The sequence below is a fragment of the Sceloporus occidentalis genome, unplaced genomic scaffold (genome assembly GCF_023333645.1).
Source record: "Sceloporus occidentalis isolate IW3139 unplaced genomic scaffold, rSceOcc1.0.p SCAF_150, whole genome shotgun sequence".
In the NCBI taxonomy this organism is placed as follows: Eukaryota; Metazoa; Chordata; class Lepidosauria; order Squamata; family Phrynosomatidae; genus Sceloporus; species Sceloporus occidentalis.
Window position 1 is genome coordinate 889,969 of NW_028317130.1, and position 24,495 is coordinate 914,463.

At 44.0% G+C, this 24,495-nt stretch overlaps 2 protein-coding genes across 4 annotated transcripts in view; both read right to left on the reverse strand.

Annotated features, from left to right (window-relative positions):
• The window catches only part of LOC149280654 (solute carrier family 75 member 1-like), a 45,458-nt gene extending 28,871 nt beyond the window's left edge, over positions 1–16,587 (reverse strand). For 2 of the 3 annotated variants that reach the window (XR_016278137.1, XM_089500264.1), the window contains exons 1-7: positions 16,430–16,587; positions 14,908–15,040; positions 11,535–11,740; positions 4,914–5,010; positions 4,183–4,286; positions 3,066–3,224; positions 788–976 (exon numbers count right to left, since the gene is read on the reverse strand). Coding sequence is in view for 2 of the 3 variants with exons in the window: in XM_089500264.1 (XP_089356390.1) it covers positions 788–976; positions 3,066–3,224; positions 4,183–4,286; positions 4,914–5,010; positions 11,535–11,711 (726 nt within the window). In the remaining variant the exon portion in view is untranslated. Of the gene's footprint in view, positions 1–787; positions 977–3,065; positions 3,225–4,182; positions 4,287–4,913; positions 5,011–11,534; positions 11,741–14,907; positions 15,086–16,429 lie in introns of those variants that run through there. The other variant, XM_089500265.1, reaches the window with a different exon arrangement.
• Positions 16,588–22,472: 5,885 nt separating this feature from the next.
• On the reverse strand, positions 22,473–24,439 carry LOC149280655 (uncharacterized). The gene is made up of 2 exons (XM_089500262.1): positions 24,113–24,439; positions 22,473–22,752 (listed from the first exon to the last, which is right to left on the reverse strand). Exons 1-2 carry the CDS (start codon positions 24,398–24,400, stop codon positions 22,489–22,491), a joined length of 552 nt encoding a protein of 183 aa, XP_089356388.1. The 5' UTR covers positions 24,401–24,439; the 3' UTR covers positions 22,473–22,488.
• Between the last annotated feature and the right edge of the window lie 56 nt (positions 24,440–24,495).

A 24,495-nucleotide genomic window follows, 5' to 3' on the forward strand; every position in this document is an offset into this window, starting at 1 on the left:
TTGATCTTGTGTAGGCTACATGACATCAGGATGTGTGGCCATACTTCTGATATTATGCCAACCCTCTTGACATCCTAGGTTTTCTGCTAACCATAATGCCAATTAGACTTTCCAACTTTGCTCCATCCTTGTCCTGCCTAGGCAGGGAAAATGAGGAAGGAACAAAGCTGTACAGAAACAGAGGCACTAACTGCAAGAGCATTCCCTGGGTCTAGCATACTTTCTTCTCCCACATTTTCCACTACTATGAAGGATAGAACATGGGTGCAACAGAGTCCAAGCACAAGTTGAAGGATCAATCCTGGAAACTTTGCATGCTCTGCACTTCCCCCGCATCAGTGAATATGCAGTGCAGGCAGAGCTCCCATTGTTATCTGTAATTAGAGATTGGAAATGACCATGAGGATTCTTGCTGTACATTGCCTACCTTCCTCATTGGAAGGACAAATGGAACAAGAGGGAATCCCCACTCTGATTTCCAATTTCTATTTGCAGATAAGAAGATCCTCTCCTCTGGCAGAATGTATGGGTGGGAACTACAAAGGTAGCATTTGGAGAAATGGCAGGGCATCCTTGGGCATTTCTTTGTTCAGTTCCTAATAATTTAAATGGAGCACTGAAGGAGAAAGTCCCAATTAATGTTGCTTCTCACTTCCAGACAAAAGGCATAAGGCCCCTGAAAATATGATACAAACAATTGGGGTAGGTAATAGTTAAAAATAGTGCCATACTCTCCCTTCCTCGTTGCTTTTTGTTCTGGCTGTTTTTTGTATTCAGAAAATATTACCCGTTTTTCTTTTGAGAGTGTCTCCGGCAACAAGATGAAGATGAAAGCCAATTCAGTAACTGCAAACACAACAGCAAAGATGGCAGCATGAACATAGAAGATTTCTCCTTTCTCTTTCTCCATAGCGAGGTATGCTCCAAGCATCGGACCAAGGGTAAAACCCAAGGAGAAAGCTACACCAATCATTGCCTAGGAAAACACAGTTAATATTTATTAACATCTCTGTCCAGCTTCTTCAACCTAAACAAGTCTGAAGAGGCACAAGATGTCTGAGGCATTACTATTCCTCCATCCCCTTTTTTCATATGCTTTTCTGTTCAGTGTTCCAATTCAGCAGCAAACCCTATGGTAGCACCTCCTAGCAATGCCTCATAGCAGGGGTCGGCAACCTCCGGCCCGGCAAGGCAGCAGGACCGGTCCCAGCCTGTTCCTGCCGCAGATTGCCACCGACACCAGGCCCGCGGGGGAGGGAAGGAACGGGGTGGGGGTCCTCCTCCTCCTCCTTCCTTCTGGCTCTATCTGGCACTGTCTGGCCCTGTCTGGCTCTGTGGCTCTGTCTGGCTCCTCCCAGGGCCCTTGCAGCTCCAGGCCCCTCTCTCCAGAGGGAGGCCTGGGGCCGCATGGGCCGAAAAGGAGCCCGCGGAAGCGGCCTGCCGCCTCCACGGGCTCCCCCACGGCCCTTGGAGCCCTTTCGGCTGAAGGAAAGAGCTGAAGGGAAGGGCCTGGGACGGGTGCCCAAGCCCTTTCCTTCGGCCTCCCTCCCCTTTGGCCGAAAGGGCCCCTTGGAGCCCTTTTGGCCAAAGGGAAGAGCCGAAGGGAAGGGTCTGGGACGGGTGCCCAAGCCCTTCCCTTTGGCCTCCCTCTCCTTCGGCCGAAAGGGCCCTTTGGAGCCCGTTCGGCTGAAGGAAGGGACCGAGGAGGAGAGGGCGGGCACATGCCTCCTCCTCCCCACAGGGCTTCGGTGGAAGCTCCGCCCCCAGCATGCGGCTCCACCCCTGGAGGGTGGAAGGTCCACCCCGGCACGCGGCCCTGCCCCCGGAGGGTGGAAGCTCCACCCCCGACTTCGGCCCCCCAGTTGTCTGAGGGACAGCAACCCGGCTCAAAAAGTTTGCCTACCCCTGCCTCATAGCATAAATTCACAGCTGCATTTGTGCAGTAGCCGTTCTGGGAAGATCAAGACTATGTATCTTTAGAGGATTGCATCTTTATAGATAGCAGGTATGAGCTATACACAAGTGATGTGTCTTGTCCTATTATTGTGGAATGAGGTGTGCTCCTTCTATTAGAGTATGGGCTGCCACTGCAGCAACCGATAAGATTAAAAATGCTCTTTAAAAAAATGGTGTATTTCATGAAGCATTATTCTTTATACTGATTGTTTGCTCTGAGCCCATGATTAATTTAAATGGGATGATGTTTAGAGCGCTTTTTAATTTGTCCAACTGTGACAAGCTTATTGCAATTTCTCTCATCTATTGGAGCTTTTAGTCTCTAAATTATTAATATTTCAAGGTTTGGAAGTTTGTCTTACCTTCTCATTTTGTCTTGTTGTCTTTTTAAAGGATCAATTATATCTTTATTATACTTGTATCTTTCTTTTATTTCATGATACATTTTAATAACAAAACACTAAGGAAGTTGATTATTTAACTTCTTTAGATAATGTTATATCTGGCCAAGCTGGATCAGTTATGCAGAACATGAAATGTAAATCACTGTTCCTAAACCTATTTGTAATTTGCTAACTGGCCACCACTATATCACAGACTACTGGAATCACTGAGACATGGAGGAAAAAGAAAGTAACTGAAAAAGAAAGACGCATATCTATACAATCACAGTCACATATCAGTAAAGTATAACAAGTAACACAATTTATAACATTTGTACTGCAATAATTTATGATAAAGATACTAATTAAGGGGAAGAAAGCTGCTCTCATATCCATTATCAACGTTCCTATTCACTAAAAAAAATGTTGTTTGGCACAAAGCCAGAGTGGCTATGACTGAAGTGTACTAGTCCCTTTCCTCCAGATTCTGGGGATAATGACACCCAGTGATACCAGATCAGTTTGAAGCAACTTGCTGGACTATTTGGTGATAACTGATAAATGCCCAAGCTCATGTCAATTTGTATCTTATCCAAGACCATTCTTTCTTTTGAAAGCATTCAACTGTACTATTTGTTTAAAGGTGAAGTCCCACTCCACAAATATGGCTGATTAAAGACTAAAGAGCAGAGAACTTTAAAGGCAAAACTCATACCATTCACTCACCATGCCTTTGCTTCGAGCTTTTAGACTAGGCAAGTCAGCAATTATGGCAGTGGAAAGACTGACATTCCCTTTGCTTATTCCACCAATGACTCTAGAGAAAAGAAACAGCTCAAAGCTCCTGGAAATGGCCCATAGGGAATATGATGCTATCAGACCAATCTACAGATGGAAGAAAGATATTTTTATTACTCGAGAGAGTCAAGCCAGTGTCATTGTAAAATCATTTTCTGAACAGGATGATACATAGAAAGTACTGAAATTCTTGGTTCACTTCACTTTGGGAGCATGTTTTACACACAGAGTGTTGAACTAGAACATGAATGGTAAATGGTAAATATTTGTCCATAGCTCTGTCTGAACCAAGACCTCCAGAGGTAAATATTGTTTCCAGGATCTCCAGACTTTTCACTGCTGTTTTCCAACAGAACAGATCAAGGCCAAGCAAAGCAAAACAAAACAAATTAAATCATGTTCCTGTAACTATATTTAAAGTTATGAACATGAAGTTTGATTTAAGAGATGCTGAGAATTTAGACTGTTAGAATATGGAAATATAAGTTTACCTATAAATATTAGACACAAACTCAACCTGACTAGTACGACCTAAACTATTCAAATAACTGGGATCACTCTAGGGTTGTTACAATATAATAATAAATTATTTATTTATAGCCCGCCCAGTCACATGGAATCAGGGCAGGTTATAACAGTGGAAATACATCAAATTTACAATAAAATTCAGAATTAAATCCATAGCTAACCCCCTTTTCCAGATCTAAAACAACAATGTTAAAATAATCATAATATATTACAGTAAAAATTGAGGGAGAATTGGACAGAGAAAAAGACGTGCCAACGACAATCATTGATATTCGTATTCATATTCAAATTTATATTCGACTTCATATTCAGGGAGGGGAAGCTAAGTTGGGAAGGCCTGCTGGAAGAGATTTGTCTTGTTGGTTGTAAAGTCTTGTCTAACCTGGTAGCCACCAAGTGATTTATATTACAACTCTCAGCATTCCTAATCATTTGGCATATTGGCTGGGGTTGATGGGAGTCAATGCCTTTTGGAGGACACACTATACAGAACATTTTTTGTTCCCGTCCGACATACCACTGACAACAACATGACTGGTCTTCTCCCAAAGTAATCAGAAGCAGCACCAGTGAGTGGAGAGGCAAAGAACTGAAGCATAGAAAAGATTGATCCAATTAAACCTGGAAAAGATTGAAAATTAAATACAGTATCAAGAGCAATCCTTAAATCTCAGCCATACTTAAAGTCACATACTACAGTATTTCAGTGTATACCTAAAATGTAAGCATTGCTCTTAAAAATTTCAAGTATAAATGCAAGAAATGCATACACTAAAGCACCGTGACTGCCACTATCTTTTGGCAGATATTAACATTCCCAAACATTTGAGAGTAAGGGCTTCTGTAATGTATTATGCCTTAAGAACTTTGTAAAATTATTCAGTTTGTACATTCATTTAAAAAATAATATTCAGGCCTGTTTTCCAGAATATTATTAGAATTTTTGACTCTTATTTAATCAGTCTCAGATGACTGGTGGTTGAGCAGGGGAGCATATGGTGCTCCCCCTGCAGCCCATCCACCCCATCTTCATCTCATGGAGTTGGAAAAGCTAAGACACTGCAATGAGGCTGGTAGACTCTCACAGGGCTCAATTGCTTTTATTCTAATTATATGCTTCCATACAGGTTGTGTTCTTCAAACAAATCTAGCTATAAAAAATCCAGTAGCATGAACACTGTTCACTTCATCAGATGTAGGCCAAGCTACTGCTTTTAAAACAGTCCTATATGGGAACTTCATTCATACCTCCAAATAAAACACTGTTGTATTTCCTTTCAGGAGGCACACCAATCATTTCACTGAACCAGTCCACCCCATGTTGCAATGTCATGTAGAAACCATCCTGTCAAAGAGAAATAGTGCACACAGGTGGGAAGAATAACAGGGTGAAACCAGGAGAGACATTTAAGCAGAGGTGAGGGATCAGTAATTATTCCTCTGCCCCACACACAGTTGACTTTCATCACCACACTGAAATCCCCCCTCACATTGGTCACTTCACTCTACGTGTTCAAATCAAATCAAAACTTTATTGCTTTTGACCAAAGGTCATTGCACAGCACAGCAATATAACAATACATGTAACAATATAACACTATAAAAATACACGTAAATTATATCTAAAATATGGGTATCTCATATCTGGTATAGAATTTCTAAACAAACAAGCAACAATTATCATTATGCATTAAATTTTTGTCAAATATAGTCATCACCTTTACAGTTTATGGCTATCCCTGTTATATACTTATTCCTGATTTTTTTAGCTGCTAAGGCAAACAAAGCTACTTTCCAGGTTACATATTTATTCAGGTCCAATAGAAGATAAAAAATCATATCCTGTGGGTTTTGACTGGGACTGGTTTCTATTATAGGTATAATGAACCTTTCTCTTGGTTCTTGGTAGAGAGGGCAAAATAACATGTAATGAACAAGGTCCTCTACCTCTTGACAACCATATACACAAGTACGTTCTTTTGCAGGAATACCTCTATATCTTCCGTCTCTGTATGCTGTATCCATCATATTTAATCTTAATTCGGTAAAAGCTTTCCGTAAATTTGCAAATGTTAAACTAACAAAATAATCTGGAAAGATACAAAACTTCTTGAGTTTATAGTATAGGGGGGCACATGAGGACAGATAAGCAGTATGGAGATCTTTTTGTATCGATGTTTCACTTATTATATTCTTGATAGACTTTATCTGTGCTTCCAATTGGAGTTCATTAATTTCAGCTAATGAAATTCTATATTTGATAATTAATTGCGCAGCCTGATGCACCCAGTTCTTGTTGGACATGCTGTTATTCAATTCTATCAAACATTTTTTTGGAAGTCTATTATTATCCATCCTCTGAGCTTTGAGCCAATAACATAAAATTCTCTTATCTATAAGGCTTTCTATACTAAGCATGTTGGTTTCCAATCTAAGCATGGCAGTTGGTATGTCTCTGGGGAGACCCAGCAACGACCTCAAGAAGTAATTCTTGCGGGGGGGGGGGGGGTTCCAGGTTTATGTTTGGTTTACCTGTGGTCACTTCACTCTACATGAACTCTCACAGTAGGTTTACTTTTAACACATACTTTTTCAAGAGCAAGTCTTTAAGTCTTGTTATTTCTCAGAACATTCATGCAAGACATTCCTAAAAGCTGTTATTGCTTGTTCCAACAAGACATATAAAATGTACAACAGCACTTAAAGTTTGGTAGGAGGGCAAAGTTCTCCCTGCTACCATATATGTCCACCACAGTATAATTTCTCATTTTAACAGTCAGGAAACAAAGCTATAAAATAGAATACAGGATTATGGAAGGATCTGAGACCAGACTACATTATGTCATTGAATCTGTATTGGTTTACAAATGCCCCAAACTAGACATGTGGTCACAGTGCCCCCATAGTTGCAACCCGACTGAAACCCTAAATTGAGTGTTTCAAGTGTTCACATAAATACGCACAGCTAACTAGTCAGGCAGTTTAGAGTGCTCTCTGCAACTGCTCATATATTAAAATTGGTTGCCAGATCTGAACTCTCTGCACTGTTTTGGGAGAGTGTTTCCCTGGGCCAAAGGTAGCTGTCCTATCTACTGATCTCACAGTGTTATTTCTGCAAAATTTACACGATTTTAACATTCCACAAAATCAGTAGCAACATAAGTCCAACAGTATATATGTTTGTATAATTATGGTGCGAGATGGACCGCACCAAATGGCCGGCCTGCCAGCAGCTTAATTCCCTCCGGAAGGAAGCCGCAGCCGCCAAACTGTATTGCTTCCCTTCGGAGGAAAAAGAACCTGGAAAACCTGGGTTCTTTTTGCGCCGCAGGTCGGATGTCATGAGTGCGCCAATGGTACACTCACAACATAAGCGCCATGCAGTGCCGTGCGGACACTGCGTGGTGCTTATGTCACAATGGCAGTGCCCATGTACACGGGACGCCGCCATTGTTACGCTGCTGCACCATGCTAGGGTTAGGGACCGCGGCACCAGCATTTGCGCTGTCTGTACCGCGCCTATGATGCAAAATGTGCAGGCAATATTCCATTAATTTGATTCAAACGCAATTGACTTGCTCCTCCAGTATTTCAGCATTTTTAGTGTATAAATTAAATAACAGCAATGACTTCTCTCTCGAGTGCCAATATTCTGGTTCTTTTTAAGTCATTGTTTTGACTTTCTAACTTTACTGTAAGATTCTTTAAAAAAATATTCAGAAATTTGGAAGTTTACTGAAGCAGTACTTGGAATTTAGTGTGTCTAACCTATCCCCTCACCCATAACATCAAAACCAGGAGTTCATTATCTTTCTGGCTCAGGGGATAGACTAAGGATGCCAGCTGCATATTCCAGCTGTATTCTGCATTCCAGAAATCATATTCCAGAAAGCTGAGAAGCAGCAAGAAGCTACTGCTAGTATAGATTACTCAGAGGCCAGTTCTATCACCCGTTGCGAACAACAACAAACATGTTCACTGACACTGATCAGGGCATTTTTCATACACAAAATATGCAACACCAAAATAACATTTTGCAATTGAAAATTCAAATATTACAGAAGTTTGAGTTAGCAAATGTTTAAAAAGTGGTTGATAACAATGTGAAAAGCAAGATGAATAGTCTAGACTTCTAGAATCCTCAAACCTGATCAAGCACAGTCATTTTTCCTTTCCCTACCAAAGGTACTGCAGATTCCACTACTGCTCATATGTTCTAGGCTGTATCAGCAGGAGTATAATTAAGTGTTCAAGTCATAGAAATTAATGGTATCATTCTGTTTTGCTTTGGTCAGACCTCACCTGGCATACTGGATCCAGCATTCCTTTCATCTAACAAGCTGGTAATTTTATCAAAGAAAGAGATAAGGTTTGTCTGGCATGACTTCTTTCTCTGAAACCCATGTTGACTTTTTGTGATTATGGCATTGCCTTCTAAATGTTCACAGACTCTCTGCTTAATGATATCTTCTAGAATCTTTTCTGGTATTGGTGTCAGACTAACTGGAAGATACTGTTGGAATCCCTTTTTTCCCTTTTGGAAGATGGGGATGTTTGCCCTCCTCCAGTCTGCTGGCACTTCTGTTTTCCAGGAGTTGTCAAAGATTATTGCCAATGGCTCCGATATTACATTTGCCAGTTCTTTTAATACCCTTGGATGTAGTTCATCTGGTCCTGGAGACTTAAATTCATTTAGATTAACAAGGTGTTCCTCTACTATCTCTTTAATTATTCTGTGCTGAAATTCCCCTATTCTGTCCTCTGCTCCATTATCCTCAGGTTGACCACCCATTTCCTTTTCTGAGAAGACTGAGGCAAAGAAGGTGTTGAGTAATTCCGCCTTTTCTCTGTCTCCTGTTAGCATTTTGCCATCTTTTCCACACAGTGGCCCTACCGTTTCCTTTTTCTTCCTTTTGCTGCAGCCACATCCATAAAAGCCCTTTTTGTTGTTCTTAACCTCTCTAGCAAGCCTGAGTTCATTCTGTGCTTTAGCTTTTCTGACTTTACCCCTACATGTGCTTGCTATTTGTTTGAATTCCTCTTTAGTGATTTCCCAATTTTTCCATTTCTTATACATGTTCCGTTTAAAATTTAGCTGAGTTGAAAGTTCCTTGGTCATCCATCCTGGGTTCTTGCGACACCTCCCGTTTTTCTTTCTCACTGGAACTCTTTATTTGTGCCTTCAGTATCTCCCTTTTGAGAAACTCCCATCCATCTTGAACTCCCTTCTCTTTTAGTATTCCTGACCATGGGATCACCCCCAGTATTTCTCTAAGTTTACTAAAATCAGCTTTCCTAAAGTCTAGGATGCGTGTCTGACTATGCCTGGCTTCTCCTTTCCACTGTATAACAAACTCCAGGAGAACATGGTCACTTCCACCTAATGATCTCACCACTTGCACCCGATTAACCAAGTCATCCTTGTTGGTTAGGATAAGATCTAAAATAGCTGACCCCCTTGTTGCATCTTGCACTTTTTGGACAATGAAATTGTCTTCCAGGCAAGTGAGGAATTTTCTAGATCTTGAGGATTTGGCTGAGTTTGACTTCCAGCAAATATCAGGATAGTTGAAGTCACCCACCACTACTACATCTCTCCTTTCTGAGTGTGTGGTCATCTGTTTTTGAAAGGCATCATCCAATTCCTCTGTCTGACTTGGGGGGCTGTAGCAGACTCCCACAATAACATCCTTGTTGTTTCCCTCCCCTTTAATTTTTATCCAGATGCTCTTCACCTGGCTTCCAGGATTGATGTCCTGGATCTCTTCACTAGTGTAAATGTCCCTGATGTATAGGGCTATTCCTCCTCCTTTCCTGTTTGGCCTATTTCTCTTTAAAAGGTTTTACCCCTCTATTTCTACATTCCAATCATGAGACTCATCCCACCAGGTTTCAGTGAGGCCTATTATATCATATTTGCTTTGTTGTACTAGAAGTTCGAGATCATCTTGCTTATTTCCCATGCTCTGTGCATTAGTGTAGTGACATTTAATCCCATGTGTTCCCTTTACTTGCTGTGCAAGTTTTTTTTTGCCTTCCACTGTTGGGTCCTTGCACTGTTTGTCTTGTGCCCCCTATGACAGTTTGGCTATTTTCTCCAGCCCTTTTGCCTTCCAAAATACTGTCTCCCTCCCCCGTATATCTCAGTTTAAAGCCCTCCTGATAAAATTTTTGAGACTATTGGCAAAAACATTTTTGCCAACTGGTGTGAGATGTAACCCATCCCTTGCCAAAAGTCCCTCCTCATGGAACTGCAGCCCATGATCCAAGAATCCAAACTGTTCCTGGCGACACCATCTACGGAGCCAGTTGTTTACATCTGCTATTTTCCTCTCCCTTCCTGGACCATGCCCTTCAATTGGGAGATGAGATGACAACCTGCTCATCCATCTCTTTCAGCTTCCTACCCAGAGCCTCTTAATCCCTTATGATATTCTGAAGGCTGTGCCTTGTAGTATCATTGGTTCCCACATGAACCAAAAGAAAGGGGTAATGGTCAGTAGGCTTGACAAGTCTTGTCAGCCTCTCTGTCACATCACGGATCTTTGTGTCAGCGAGGCAGCTCACCTCCCAAGACATCTTGTATCTTTACACTTTATATCTTTACACTTTAGAATCTTGTCTAGTTCCTTCACAGCTGCCCTTTCAAATCCTAGTCTTCCTTCTGTTATCCTGACTGCAGTCTCCATTCTATTTAATGATCTAGCCAATGTATGGAAAATCTTGAACTATTTCATCACCAACTTTAAAGTTATGTAAATCATCTGAAGTCATTTTGGCGGGTTATAAACCGCCGCTTTGCGGCGATCTGCTGCTGCCGCTGTTTGCTCCATAAGGGAGCCGCTGCAGCCAAACCGCGCGGTTCCATTACGGAGCAAAAAAGAAGCTCCAAAATGGAGCTTCTTTAAGCGGCGCTTCTATGACGTTGCGAGGCGCCAGGGGCGGACTCGCGACGTCATAGACGCCGCGACACGTGCGGACGCACAGCGTCCGATACGTAAATATGGCGGCTGTGTGGAACGGCCGCCACCATTTAGTACGTACAGAATACGTACTAGGGTTAGGGGGTGCGGAAGCACCGCCCCTTCCTAACCCTAGTAGGTATTCATTATGTACTAAATGGCGGTCTGTAACCCGCCTATATGTCTAACTATCCCAACATTAAGATAACAAAAGCTGCAAAAGTAGACAGTTGCCATGAGAACTCACTGTTCTTATTGATTATTTATAGAAACCACTTTTACCCAATGGGCCACTGAAGATGATATAGAAAAACAAATACTAAAATCAATTTAGAAAAAAACACCCCTCAGATTAAGGACTGAGCAAGTAAAACTTTCAGAAAAGTACAACCAGCTTCAGTCTCTTCTTCAAAAAATAAAGAAAATGTTGAGTGGAACAAGACCTTTAAAACATAATTAAAATTAATTTAATGTATCAGACCTGGGCATAGTCAACGAAGGAATATTTGCAAGTAAGTGGAAGAAATGTGCTTCCTCATTCAATTTCAAAATTGAAATAAAACAAACAACAAACAAAATCAAGAACTATGACTTGGAACATTGTTCTCTCCAGGAGCAGGTAACACAGAGAACAGATATACAAGGAGTCAAGGCAGATAATCACTAATGTGTCCCCCATGGTGGCAATAGTTAAAATTTCACATCAAAATAAAATTTGGCAGGAAGATGCAAGATAGAGATACAATATCCTTCAAAAAGGATCCCAGTGACCATAGTGAACAACTGTGGGGTTTCCCCCAAAACAAATTAACTTTACAGTGGTATATTATTGGAATATTACACTCCTCTTATCTGGTATCTGTGGAATGAGAATAGTTTCAATAAGTACAGTTTAGCTGTTACTTACATCATTCTTGTTGTAGTAATCAAGTATTGAAGGAAGGAGTGGGAGGATAAGGGTGAAACCCAAGAGATCTATGAGGAGTGCAATAAAGACAATAGCAATCACACGATTAGAGTTTTCTTCAAGTCCCAATGACCCAGTCAAAGGCCTCCTATGTTGCTGATTTTTCTCCAGTAACATCTTCTCAGTGGTTTACAACACAAATTGTTCTAAAGAGAGAAAAAGAGGAACATAAGAAACTTCCTGATTTGTTATTACTCGACAAATAAAAATGCCATTAGGAAATTATATAAATTTAGCATACTTGTTTTGTTTCTCTGCGAGAATAATACTGAAAAATAGATTATAACCCCCATAAAAACATACAAACAAAACACAATTATCAATTTTTGAGGCTTCTACTGATTAGGACCTCCTTAATTAAAATAGCTTAGTAACTTGTTTGATTGTTTTGACAGAATTTCCATTTCAGCAGTCTACCAAAAACAAGATTTGCTACTGCATACAATATTCTTTGTAACTGAAGATTACCTGACTCTCACCTATAGTTTAACAACAGGATAAAGGCATTCAACAGAATCCACTTAAGCAGGGATAAAAAGCCCTTCCTTTCAAGTGCCACATTCCCTATGGGAATATTATTTGAGAATGCATGGTGATCCCCACTCACCTAATACTGCCTCATGTTGACTAGCTGATGCCCATGTTGATCATCTGCATGGGAAGGGAGTAGTTCAGGCAGAGGAGCTGAAGCTTCCACTTCATGCAAACCCACCATCACTGCTCAACTAATTAACAAAATGAGGTGAGGGAGAGACTAGTTTTACCAGAAAAGAGCTGCTGTTGCTACTGTTCAGGTATGTCCATATATTAACCTCACTGAACTATGGTACACAGGGAAGCAATACTTGTCTGCAACAACAGAAATATTGTGTCTAGATCAAGGGAAGTAATAGTGTCACTCCATTGTGCCTTGGTCAGGCCTCACCTGGAATACTGTGTCCAGTTCTGGGCACCACAATTAAAAAACAAAGTTGACAAGTTGGAGCATGTCCAAAGGAGGGCCACAAAAATGGTGAAGATTCTGGAAACCATGCCCTGTGAGGGAAGACTTAGGGAGCTGGGATGTTTAGCCTGGAGAAGAGAAGGTTAAGAGGTGATATGATAGTCCTGTTTAAATATTTGAAGGGATGTCATATGGAGGATGGAGCAAGCTTGTTTTCTGCTGCACCAGAGACTAGATACAACAAGGAACAATGGATGCAAGCTACAGGAAAAGGGATTCCACCTCAACATTAGGAGGAACTTCCTGACAGTAAGAGCTGTTCAACAGTGGAACACACTCCCTCAGAGTTTGGTGGAGTCTCCTTCTTTGGAAATCTTTAAACAGAGGCCGGATGGCCATTTGTCAGGGATGCTTTGATTGAGAGTTCCTGCATGGGAGGAGTTGGACTGGATGGCCCTTTTGGTCTCTTCCAACTCTATGATTCTATGATTAATCTTTATCCCTGCACTTCTACCTTTTCTTCCCCAGTCTCCATCCCTGCTATCCAGCATTTTGAGCTATTCCTACTGAAACTACACACTTTTTAAAAAGTTTAATTTATGGAGGAAATGATAAGTGTAGTGATTAACTGACGTGGACTTGCTTAAACTGTAGAACAAGATATGAGCAATAAGGGAGAAATTAATGTAGATGACCACCTAATTTGCCCTTGCTTAGCTTTCATGTTTTATATGTATGTTTTATGTTTAGAACAGTTAATTTGTAAAAACTCTGCCTTGATACACAGACTGTCATTTCTAGGTGGGTGTGTGCACATGTGTAAGAGAAAAAGTTTGTTGGAAAAGATTAAGAATAGCCACTTCCTTTTACATTTTTCACTTTATCTCAATTGTAGTTAAAGAGGAACTGCCTATTACGGATGATGTGACAGAGGATAAAAATTAATTGACTAATTTTGTTTTATGAATTGTTTTTAAGTTGGCATACACAATTAAATAAGCCTATGTAATTTTTATGGAGAATGTTATTCTATGTACTAGGCCCCTGAATATTTTAAGACCGTAGAGATAATTCTGCATTTACAAAAAGAGAGATTGGGAAATGGTTCCCATCCCTGGGGTTAGATTTGAGCCCAACCTGCAGTACTGTCCCCCACAATTTGCACAGGGTATTTCTTATTCCTACTGGTTAGCTTTTATTCAGTGCCAACAAAGATATTGGCTGCTATAAATAGTAAAGTTCAGTGCTACCCAAAGTGATGGTCTGTGGACCAGGAAATGACTGGAATACAGTAAGGCAGAAACCTGGTACCAGGCACATATCATACAGCTTGAGAAACCGGAATGCAGGCACACTTAACAAAGTATCTGACAAAAACATATTTTACAAAATATTTTTATGCCTGTCCAGACCCTTTCCCTCATCATCTGCCTAGTATTTTTTGTCTGGATGTTTTTTTAGCAGCATCAGTATTGGGAAAATAGTGAAGGAGGCCTGGATAAACACTTATTTTCAGAATGCAGCAGCATGTCTGCAGTAAACAATGCAATGAAGCTTAAGACAGGAAAAAGTGGGATTTAATTCTAGATCAGTGGCCCCCAAACCTTTTTGGGTTACTGCTCCCTTACCTCTTGGGAGACAAGCCTAGCGCTCCCCCAATGCCTATTGCTTGATATTAGGTCTACTGCTTGTGCAGCAACCAGCTGGCCAATGGCATCTATCTAGGCAGACATTAAACTAGGCCAGGCATTAAACTAGGCAGGCATTAAAAAGACATTTGCTGCCAGACATCTTGTACTTTAAAAACTTCCCAATTTAAAAAGCCATTTATAGTAGTCTACTTTTATTTCCTACTGTCTGCACTTTAAAGGGAAATATCACATGTGCACATGTAATGGAGAAGTGGGCACATTTTAATTCGTTGTTCCTTTTATTATGATATTTGCTGAATTTAAATCACTCTTATTCTCCAAAACAAAAACAAAACAAAACAAAAACCTGGTAAATCATGTGAATACTATCTTTTCCCCCTCCTTTCCAATCAGAATTCCCAGGTGACAGATAAAGTGTCCAGATTCTATGCAAACACTTGTGCCTGCTGTAGACACTTGACAACTAGGCAACCATCAATTCTAACCAATGAATAGTTGGAAGATACTTTGAAAACATCAATTTCCCAAACACGATTCCGGAGTGCGAATACTAAGTACAGTATTATTCTCCTGTACTTTTTTCCTGTTTTATTCTCTATAACAAAGGTCATATTTAATAAATACAACTCTGGAATAAAAGGATAATCGATTTTCAACATTTGCTGTATTTTTTGTGTGTATTTTCAACCAAAATTTCTTTTTGTCTGGGCAAGCTCACCACATAGGATAATAGGAACCTTTCTCCTTATGGCATTTCCAACAGCTACTATCAGATTGTTTCTGCAATGTGTGTTGGACCGTAGTCTCCCTTCCAGCATCAAATCCACGGATATTGTTATTCACGGGGGATCCTGGAACCAAACATAACAAGGGTCCACTGTATTAACGTTTATCTGCACTGGAGAAATAATCCAGCGCGACACCCCTTCAACCATCCTGGCTCAATGCTATGGGACTCTGGGAACTGTAGTTCATAAAAAGGCTGCATCTGCACTGGAGAAATAATCAGGTGCAGAACTACAGTTCCCAGATATCTCACAGCACAGAGCCATCTCAGTGCTATGGGGCTCTGGGGACTGTACTTTCTGGAACTAGAGATCCCAGATATTCCACAGCGTGGCACCATCTCATTGCTATGGGGCTCTGGGGACTGTACTTTCTGGAACTAGAGATCCCAGATATTCCACAGCGTGGCACCATCTCATTGCTATGGGGCTCTGGGGACTGTACTTTCTGGAACTAGAGATCCCAGATATTCCACAGCGTGGCACCATCTCATTGCTATGGGGCTCTGGGGACTGTACTTTCTGGAACTAGAGATCCCAGATATTCCACAGCGTGGCACCATCTCATTGCTATGGGGCTCTGGCGACTGTACTTTCTGGAACTAGAGATCCCAGATATTCCACAGCGTGGCACCATCTCATTGCTATGGGGCTCTGGGGACTGTATTTTCTGGAACTAGAGATCCCAGATATTCCACAGCGTGGCACCATCTCATTGCTATGGGGCTCTGGGAACTGTAGTTTGTGGAACTACAGATCCCAGATATTCCACAGCGTGGCACCATCTCATTGCTATGGGGCTCTGGGGACTGTAGTTTGTGGAACTACAGATCCCAGATATTCCACAGCGTGGCGTCATCTCATTGCTATGGGGCTCTGGGAACTGTAGTTTGTGGAACTACAGATCCCAGATATTCCACAGCATGGCGTCATCTCATTGCTATGGGGCTCTGGGAACTGTAGTTTGTGGAACTACAGATCCCAGATATTCCACAGCATGGAGCCATCTCATTGCTGTGGGGCTCTGGGAACTGTAGTTTGTGGAACTAGAGATCCCAGATATCTCACAGCATGGAGCCATCTCATTGTTGTGGGGCTCTGGGAATTGTAGTTTGTGGAACTACAGATCCCAGATATTCCACAGCATTGAGCTTTAACTCTTTGTCTGGCTCTTTGCTATGGAATTCTGGGAGTTGGAGTTTGTGGGGCTCCGCTCTGGGCCCCACAACAAACTCCAACTCCCAGAATTCCATAGCAAAGAGCCAGACAAAGAGTTAAAGCGGTGGCAAACCGGGTTATTTCTCCAGTGTGGATGCAGCCAGGAGGGCAACGCAGGCCCCACTTTCTTCCTCTCTCTCCCTGCAGGAAGGGGAAGCCCCACAGAGAAGGCCAGGGCGCCTCCAAGGGGCCTTTCTCCCTCCATGGCTGAGGGAGGGAGGGAGGGAGGGAGCCCACCTGGTGGCGCCCCTCCTGGGTCCTGAGGGAAAGCTCAAGGGACGGCGAAATGGCGTCGTCGTCGTCTGCTCCTTCCTCTTCGCCCTCCTCCTCTTCCTGGGCCCCTGCTCTCCTTCAAGGCAAAGCCAGGCCTCGCAAGGCGGAGGGAAGGAGGGATACAGCCCGACGCCGCCTGAGGAATGCGGGGAGGGAGGGAGGGATGGAGAGGGCTGGCCCGGGCGGCCTCCATCCTCGTGGGAGGCAACCGGTCCCTCACTCGCAGACCCTGAATCCTGAAGGCCGCCCTCCTCGCCAGGAGGAAGAGGAGGAGGAGGAGGAGGAGGCAGCCAAGATGGAAGGCGCTCCCTCAGGAAGAGGCCCCAGGCCCCAGGAGTCAGAGATATATGGAGCCTTCCTTCAGCCCTGCCTAAACAAGGGCCTCCCTGTATGGAGAGAGAGGGCTTCTCTCTCAAAGAAAGAAGTTGGCAGCAGGGGCTTTCCTAGATTCCAGTCTACTATATATATATATATATATATATCTTGAAGCACCTTTGAAATTCACTGGAAGAAAAGTTGGCAGCAGGCATTTTTGTAGACTTAAGTCTACTTCCTCATATATGTGTGTGTGTATCTTGTAGCACCTTTGAGAAAGGGGTTGGCAGCAGGAGCTTTTGCTACGTAAGCTACTTCCTCAAAAACATATATATATATATATATACACACACACATTATGACCTGTTACAGACTGCCAAAATAAAGCTGCTTAGGGTCTCTTTGGAGGTATGCCGCTTAAATGATGCATGCATCCTAAGAATCCGGAAGCTGCACCAAAGCTGCACTCCAGTGCTTAGGAATGGAGTGTGGCTTTGGCATGACATCCGGACTCTTAGGACCCATGCATCAATTAAATAGCATACCTCCAAAGAGACCCGAAGCAGCTTTATTTTGGCAGTCTGTAACAGGCCACAATATACATCTTGTAGCGCCTTTGAGACTCACTAAAAGAAGTTCGCAGCAGCAGCTTTCACAGACTTAAGTCTACTTCCTCATATATATACACAGATGAATACACACACACACACACACACACACTAGTTAAAATAACAAGCAGAAATGGCATAACTGTACATAGGATTTGAGGAAATAGCTGTGTTAGTCTGTTGAATCAGTACTTAGAGAGAGATCTTGTAGCACCTTTGAAGCATACTGAAAGAAGTTGGGAGCAGGAGCACATGACTGAAATTGGAAGTAAAACCCAGTGTCATCCTGAATGCAATCATGCACATTCACATTATTGCGTGAATGGTTACCACACGTGATCGCTGGCAGTCCGAACGCAATTACGCATCAAACCACAGTTAAGTATATTTGGTGAACTAGCAAAGTCACAAACCCTGTTCCTAGGCAACTTTGCACTCAGTGCGCTGTTGTTTGGTGTGATGTGTATGTCTCCTTTGGTCCTGGTTCCAATACGGAAGGGGGGGTTCCCAAGAAGCCATGCTGCAATTCCACTTCAATTTTGCTTTCGCTTGGGGCTTGGGCTGCTGCTAATTAAGAAACATGGACCGGGAGCTTTTGGATAATCATTATATTCACGTTTTAACTTTTGCTTGTGAACTGACTCCTTTCCTGTAATGCCAGCAATCCTCCAAAGACCTTTTCTTGCCAAAGAGGGAGAATTTAAAGAGACACACACACACTTCCCTGACTTTCCTCCTCTTCACTGCTTTCTCGTGGGAGAAAGCAGAGAGAAAGCCTTTGGGAGTAATGGAGGACATAAATAATAAAATAAATAAAATTTTTATTTATACCCCGCCCTTCCGAACGATCAGGGCGGCTAACAAAATGCACCGAAGCGCAAACAAAATACAAAGTTAAAAACATACAATTAGCAATACAATCCTTAAAAACAATAAAAACCCCTTAGCCCATCCTCACGGCCACGAGAGAGGAGGGAGGCCCACAGGATGTTTAGTCGGGGAATGCCTGATTGAATAGGAAGGTTTTTAAGCCCTTCCTGAATTGGGCCAGGGTGGCAGATGAGCGGAGCTCCGTGGGCAGCGTATTCCAGAGGGCTGGGGCAGCTGTGGAAAAGGATCTTCTGGCAGTAACAGCCAACCTAGCCCCAGGCACCTTCAGGAGTTGCTGCCCAGATGTTCTGAGGGTGCGAGGCGGAATGTACGGGGAGAGGCGGTCCTTCAGGAATCCTGGGCCCAAGCCATTTAGGGCTTTATAGGTAATAACCAACGCCTTATATTGCGCTCGGAAGCGAATGGGCAGCCAATGGAGATCTTTAAGCACAGGTGTTATATGGCTGGTCCTGGGAGCACCAGTGACCAGCCGCGCTGCCATGTTCTGCACCAATTGCAGCTTCCGAGTTTGGTATAAGGGTTGCCCCATGTAGAGTACATTACAGAAATCCAGTCTCGAAGTTACCAGAGCATGTACAACAGTTTCAAGGTCCCTCTGAGCCAGGTATGGGCGCAGCTGGCGAATCAGCCGGAGCTGATAACAGGTGCTCTTGACCGTCGCATTCACCTGAGCCGTCAGGTGAAGGGAGGAGTCAAGAAGCACCCCCAGACTGCGCACGGAGTCCTTCACAGGGAGCGTGACCCCATTCAGGACAGGTGGAACCACCGCCATTCCTGGGCCAGGGGAACCTATCACTAGTACCTCCGTTTTCTCTGGATTAAGCTTGAGTCGGTTTTCCCACATCCAGCCCATTACCGACTCCAGACAAGCCACGAGAGGAGAGACGCCATCCCCGGTCACAGCATCAGTCGGAGACATAGAGAAAATGATTTGGGTGTCATCAGCGTACTGATAACACCGCGCCCCATATCTCCGGATGATCTCTCCCAGCGGTTTCATGTAAATGTTAAATAGCATGGGGGACAGAATGGCTCCTTGAGGAACCCCAGTTTTAAGGGCCCGCTCGCTGGAGCACACGTCCCCCAGCTGCACCATCTGGGACCTCCCAGAGAGGTAGGAGCGGAACCACTGGAGCGCAGTGCCCCCGATTCCCACCTCAGCCAGGCGGCCCAGAAGGATACCATGGTCTATGGTATCGAAAGCCGCTGAGATGTCCAAGAGCACCAACAGGGACACGCTTCCCCTGTCAATGCCCAGACGGAGATCATCGACCAAGGCGACCATGGCCGTCTCAACCCCGTGACCTGCCCGGAAGCCAGTTTGAAATGGGTCCAGATAATCCGTTTCATCCAAGACCGCCTGAAGCTGGAAAAGGAGGACATGGGTTCAGGCAGGCTTATGACCCCAGTCTTCTCCTTTCTGTCTCGTGTGTGTGTGTGTGTGTGTGTGTCTGGTTTTGGAGCTTGCAAAGGAAGAGAGAGCATTTTGGAAGTCCTCCTGGACAGGAGGGAGAAATGGAACTTTCAACTGAGCTAAGTTTTAAACGGAACATGTATAAGAAATGGAAAAACGGAGAAATCACCACAGAGGAATTCAAACTAATAGCAAGCACATGTAGGCATAAAGTCAGAAAAGCTAAAGCACAGAATGAACTCAGGCTTGCTAGAGAGGTTAAGAACAACAAAAAGGGCTTTTTTGGATATGTCCGCAGCAAAAGGTTGAGGAAGGAAACGGTAGGGTCACTGAGTGGAGAAGATGGCAAAATGCTAACAGAAGACAGAGAAAAGGCAGAATTACTCAACACCTTCTTTGCCTCAGTCTTTTCAGAAAAGGAAAAGGGTGCTCAACCTGAGGATAATGGAGCAGAGGACAGATTAGGGGAATTTCAGTACAGAATAAGTAAAGAGATAGTACAAGAATATCTGGTTAATCTAAACAAATATAAATCTCCAGGACCAGATGAACTACATCCAAGGGTATTAAAAGAGCTGGCAAATGTAATATCGGAGCCATTGGCAATAATCTTTGAGAACTCCTGGAGAACAGGAGAGATCCCAGCAGACTGGAGGAGGGCAAACGTTGTCCCCATCTTCAAAAAGGGGAAAAAAGAGGATTCAAACAATTATCGTCCAGTTAGTCTGACATCAATACCAGGAAAGATTCTGGAGCAGATCATTAAACAGAGAGTCTGTGAACATCTAGAAGGCAATGCCATAATCACAAAAAGTCAACATGGGTTTCAGAGAAACAAGTCATGCCAGACAAATCTGATCTCTTTCTTTGATAAAATTACCAGCTTGGTAGATGAAGGTAATGCTGTGGATATAGTATATCTTGATTTCAGTAAGGCCTTTGACAAGGTTTCCCAAGATATTCTTGCAAACAAGCTTGTAAAATGTGGGCTAGACAAAGTAACTGTTACATGGATTTGTAATTGGTTGACCGGCCGAACACAAAGGGTGCTCAACAATGGCTCCTTTTCATCCTGGAGAGAAGTGACCAGTGGGGTGCCACAGGGCTCTGTCCTGGGCCCAGTGCTATTCAACATCTTTATCAACAACTTGGAGGACAGAACTGGGGCATACTTATCAAATTTGCAGATGACACCAAATTAGGAGGAGTAGCTAACACACCAGAGGACATGATCAAATTCAAAATGACCTGAATAGACTAGAAAGTTGGGCCACAGCTAACAAAATGAAATTCAACAGGGAGAAATGTAAGGTACTGCACTTAGGGCAGAAAAATGAAATGCACAGATATAGGATGGGGGACACATGGCTGAACGAGACTATGTGTGAAAGGGATCTGGGAGTCCAAGTAGACCACAAGTTGAACATGAGTCAACAGTGCAATGCGGCAGGTAAAAAGGCCAATGCGATTTTAGGCTGCATCAGTAAAAGTATAATATCTTGATCAAGGGAAGTAATAGTGCCACTCTGTTCTGCTTTGGTCAGGTCCCACCTGGAATATTGTGTTCAGTTCTGGGCACCACAATTTAAAAAGGATGTTGAAAAACTGGAACGTGTCCAAAGGAGGGTGACTAAAATGGTGAAGGGTCTGGAAACCATGTCCTATGAGGAACGACTTAAGGAGCTGGGGATGTTAAGCCTGGAGAAGAGAAGGTTAAGAGGTGATATGATAGCCCTGTTTAAATACTTGAAGGGATGTCATTCTGAGGAGGGAGCTGAAGCTGCTCCAGAGACTAGGACCTGGAACAGTGGATGCAAGCTACAGGAAAAGAGATTCCACCTCAACATTAGGAAGAACTTCCTGACAGTAAGGGCTGTTCAACAGTGGAACACTCTTCCTCTGAGAGTGGTGGAGTCTCCTTCCTTGGAGGTCTTTAAGCAGAGGCTGGATGGCTATCTGTCAGGGATGCTTTGATTGAGAGTTCCTGCATGGCAGGGGGTTGGACTGGATGGCTTTGTGGTCTCTTCCAACTCTATGATTCTATGATTGTTGTAATTTAGTAACACTAGGAACATACATTATGATTAAAGGCACTGAACTCAACCTCCAGTCTAAAATGTTAGACTGATTTGGCTAAGAATTTTAAATGAAAGCGAGACTGATCTATAATACTTTGAAGTTAGTTCCTATAATTAGATTATGCTAAATGAAAGAAACTTAAAATATAATCCCTTCTGGTATATACATGATGAGGTCATTAAAAGTTATAAGCCCTTGACTCTGGATGAATGAGCCTCTAAACATCTAGTTAACATCATATGTTAATGTCAGAGTTAGCACCCAGAATCCCAGACAATCAACCAGTCAGCTTGATTGATACAATCAACAGCACTTTATTGATAGATCCAGAATCAGACATGTGCCTCACTCAGCTTCTTAGCTGAGACTGACCACACCCTCCCAAAGACAAAGGAACAGAATTCCCAAAAGCCAAACCCCCTCCCAAGCAGAAACCCGCCAAGCGAAACCCCTCCTGGTTCCCACAGAAGTGAAAGCACATTCCTAGCTCTGAGCGCTCGAAGAGCCAGGCCTTCAAGGCCACTAGATAAGACACCTGGCCCTGCTATGCACTACCATCACTATCTACTCCTCTACTGCAGCTAAAGCCCCATCATCCCCCAACTACTATACTACACTACAAACACTATCTGGTAGAATACTAACAGGATTCTAACAGTCAGCCCCCCGAAAAAAAGGAACCCCCCCCCTACCCCAACAGATAGCAGAAAACAAAATCAAGTGACAGCAGAAAGAGAAGGCTTGTCAGGGTACTGTGCATGAAAACGAGCCACCAAATCAGGCGCATTAACATGAGCAACAGAAACCCACTCATCATGATTAACAGGAAAATGCTTCCAGCGAATGAGATACTGGAGTTTGCCCTTATGTAGCCTAGAGTCCAGAATTTTAGCAACTTCAAAGTGTTGTTGCCCATCAATCATCATGGGTAGAGGCTGACAGTCTTCCATCGACTCGTGCTCCGATCTGGTTTCAACAACCTGAAATGAAAAACGGGGTGAAGATGACGATAGGACTTGGGAAGGATGAGTTCGGCAGTGACATCATTCACCAATCTTTTAACAGGGAAAGGGCCAATGAACTTAGGACCCAACTTCTTTGAAGGAAACCTGGACTTCAAATTCTTTGTGGACAGGTAGACCATGTCTCCAGGCTTAATGTCCCAACCATCTGACCTTTTCCTGTCCGCATACTTTTTGTATTGACGCTTGGCGTCCTGCAATGCTTTAGTAATCATAGGCCAGGCTCCCTTGACTTTCTCAGACCATTGAGTCACAGCAATAGGGTCAGACTTCTCAGCAGGCAATGCAGGCAGCGATCAGCTGGGGTCTTTTTCTCTGGCTTGCCTTTTCCCCCTTTCGCTGCTTTGCCAGGGGGGGTCTGCGAGGGGTTAGGTTTCCTCTCTTGGCCTTTGTCCGGACAGGCTGCAATTAAGTGGCCTTTATTGCCGCATTTCAAACACAGGCCCAGCCTGCGCCTTCTCTCCCACTCACTCTCCGCCGAGCTTCCTTGCCCTTTAGCTTTCGGTGCTGGGGCCCTGTTTCCCTTCCCTTTGGAATCTTTTTCTCTCCTCCGAGACAGCATCTTGACCTCCTGCTGAATGGCCTCCGCCTCTCCAGCCAATCTGATCCACTCCATCGCGGTGGGGGGGTTGCCTCTGGTGAGAGCCCATCTCACAATCTCAGGACGCAGTCCCTCTTTAAAATACTGAATCTTCATTCCCTCCGTACAGTCAGGCACTTGTGCCACCAATCTCCTGAATTCCATTGCATACTCAGACACCGACCTGGATCCCTGATCCAAAGCCTTAAGTTCAGCCAGGGCAATGCTAGCCCGAAAGGGATCTTCAAATCTGGCCCTTAGAGCTCTCATAAATTCTGCTAGGCTTCTCAGCTCAGTGGCCTGGCAGTCGTATAGCTGCACCAGCCAGTTCGCAGCCTCCCCTTTGAGATGTCTAGCCACACACTTTACTTTGGCTGTCTCGTTGGGGAAGGTGGGTCCCCACTCCTCCATATGGTCTGCCACTTGCGATAGGAAGTAAGGCAGGGTGTGGGGATCCCCATCAAACTTGACTCCCAGCCTCCTGGCTTGGGCCTCCTGCACTCTGTCTTGGGGGGGCGCCGCCGGTGGGGGATCCTGGGGCAAAGCCTCTTCCTCCCCAGCCCCCGCGCCAGCTCCAGCCCCTGGGAACACCACTGCTGGGGCTGGGGCCGGTCCTGCGCCTGCTCCTGCTCCTGCTCCTGCTCCCCCTCCTCTTTCACCCGTGAGCCGTTGGAGGACCTCTAGGATCGTGGCCAGGGTGCCCTGGACCCCCTCCATGTCCACCGTCAGCTGTTGTACCTGCGTTTCCAAGTCGGCTTCTTCCCCAGGAGGCAGTTGCAGCGGCTGCGTGAAGCCTGTGTCCCAATCCGACCAGCGTGCCGCACGCCTTCGCTCCTTCGTTCGGGGTGGCGCCACTGGCAAGCCAAACCACTGCCCTGGTGCCAGTGGGGTCTGTGGCAACTGCTGCCTCACCACCCTTGGCACTGCCCCGGTTCCTCGAGCCTCCGTCTGAGTGTCCCCCACAGCCTCGGTCGTTTGGCTTTCTTTGGAGGATGCCGTTTCCCCTTTGGCCTCCTGGTCCGTCATGGTTGTTGCAGAAGTTGGTATAAGGAGTCTCAGCTAACTGTCAGAGTTAGCACCCAGAATCCCAGACAATCAACCAGTCAGCTTGATTGATACAA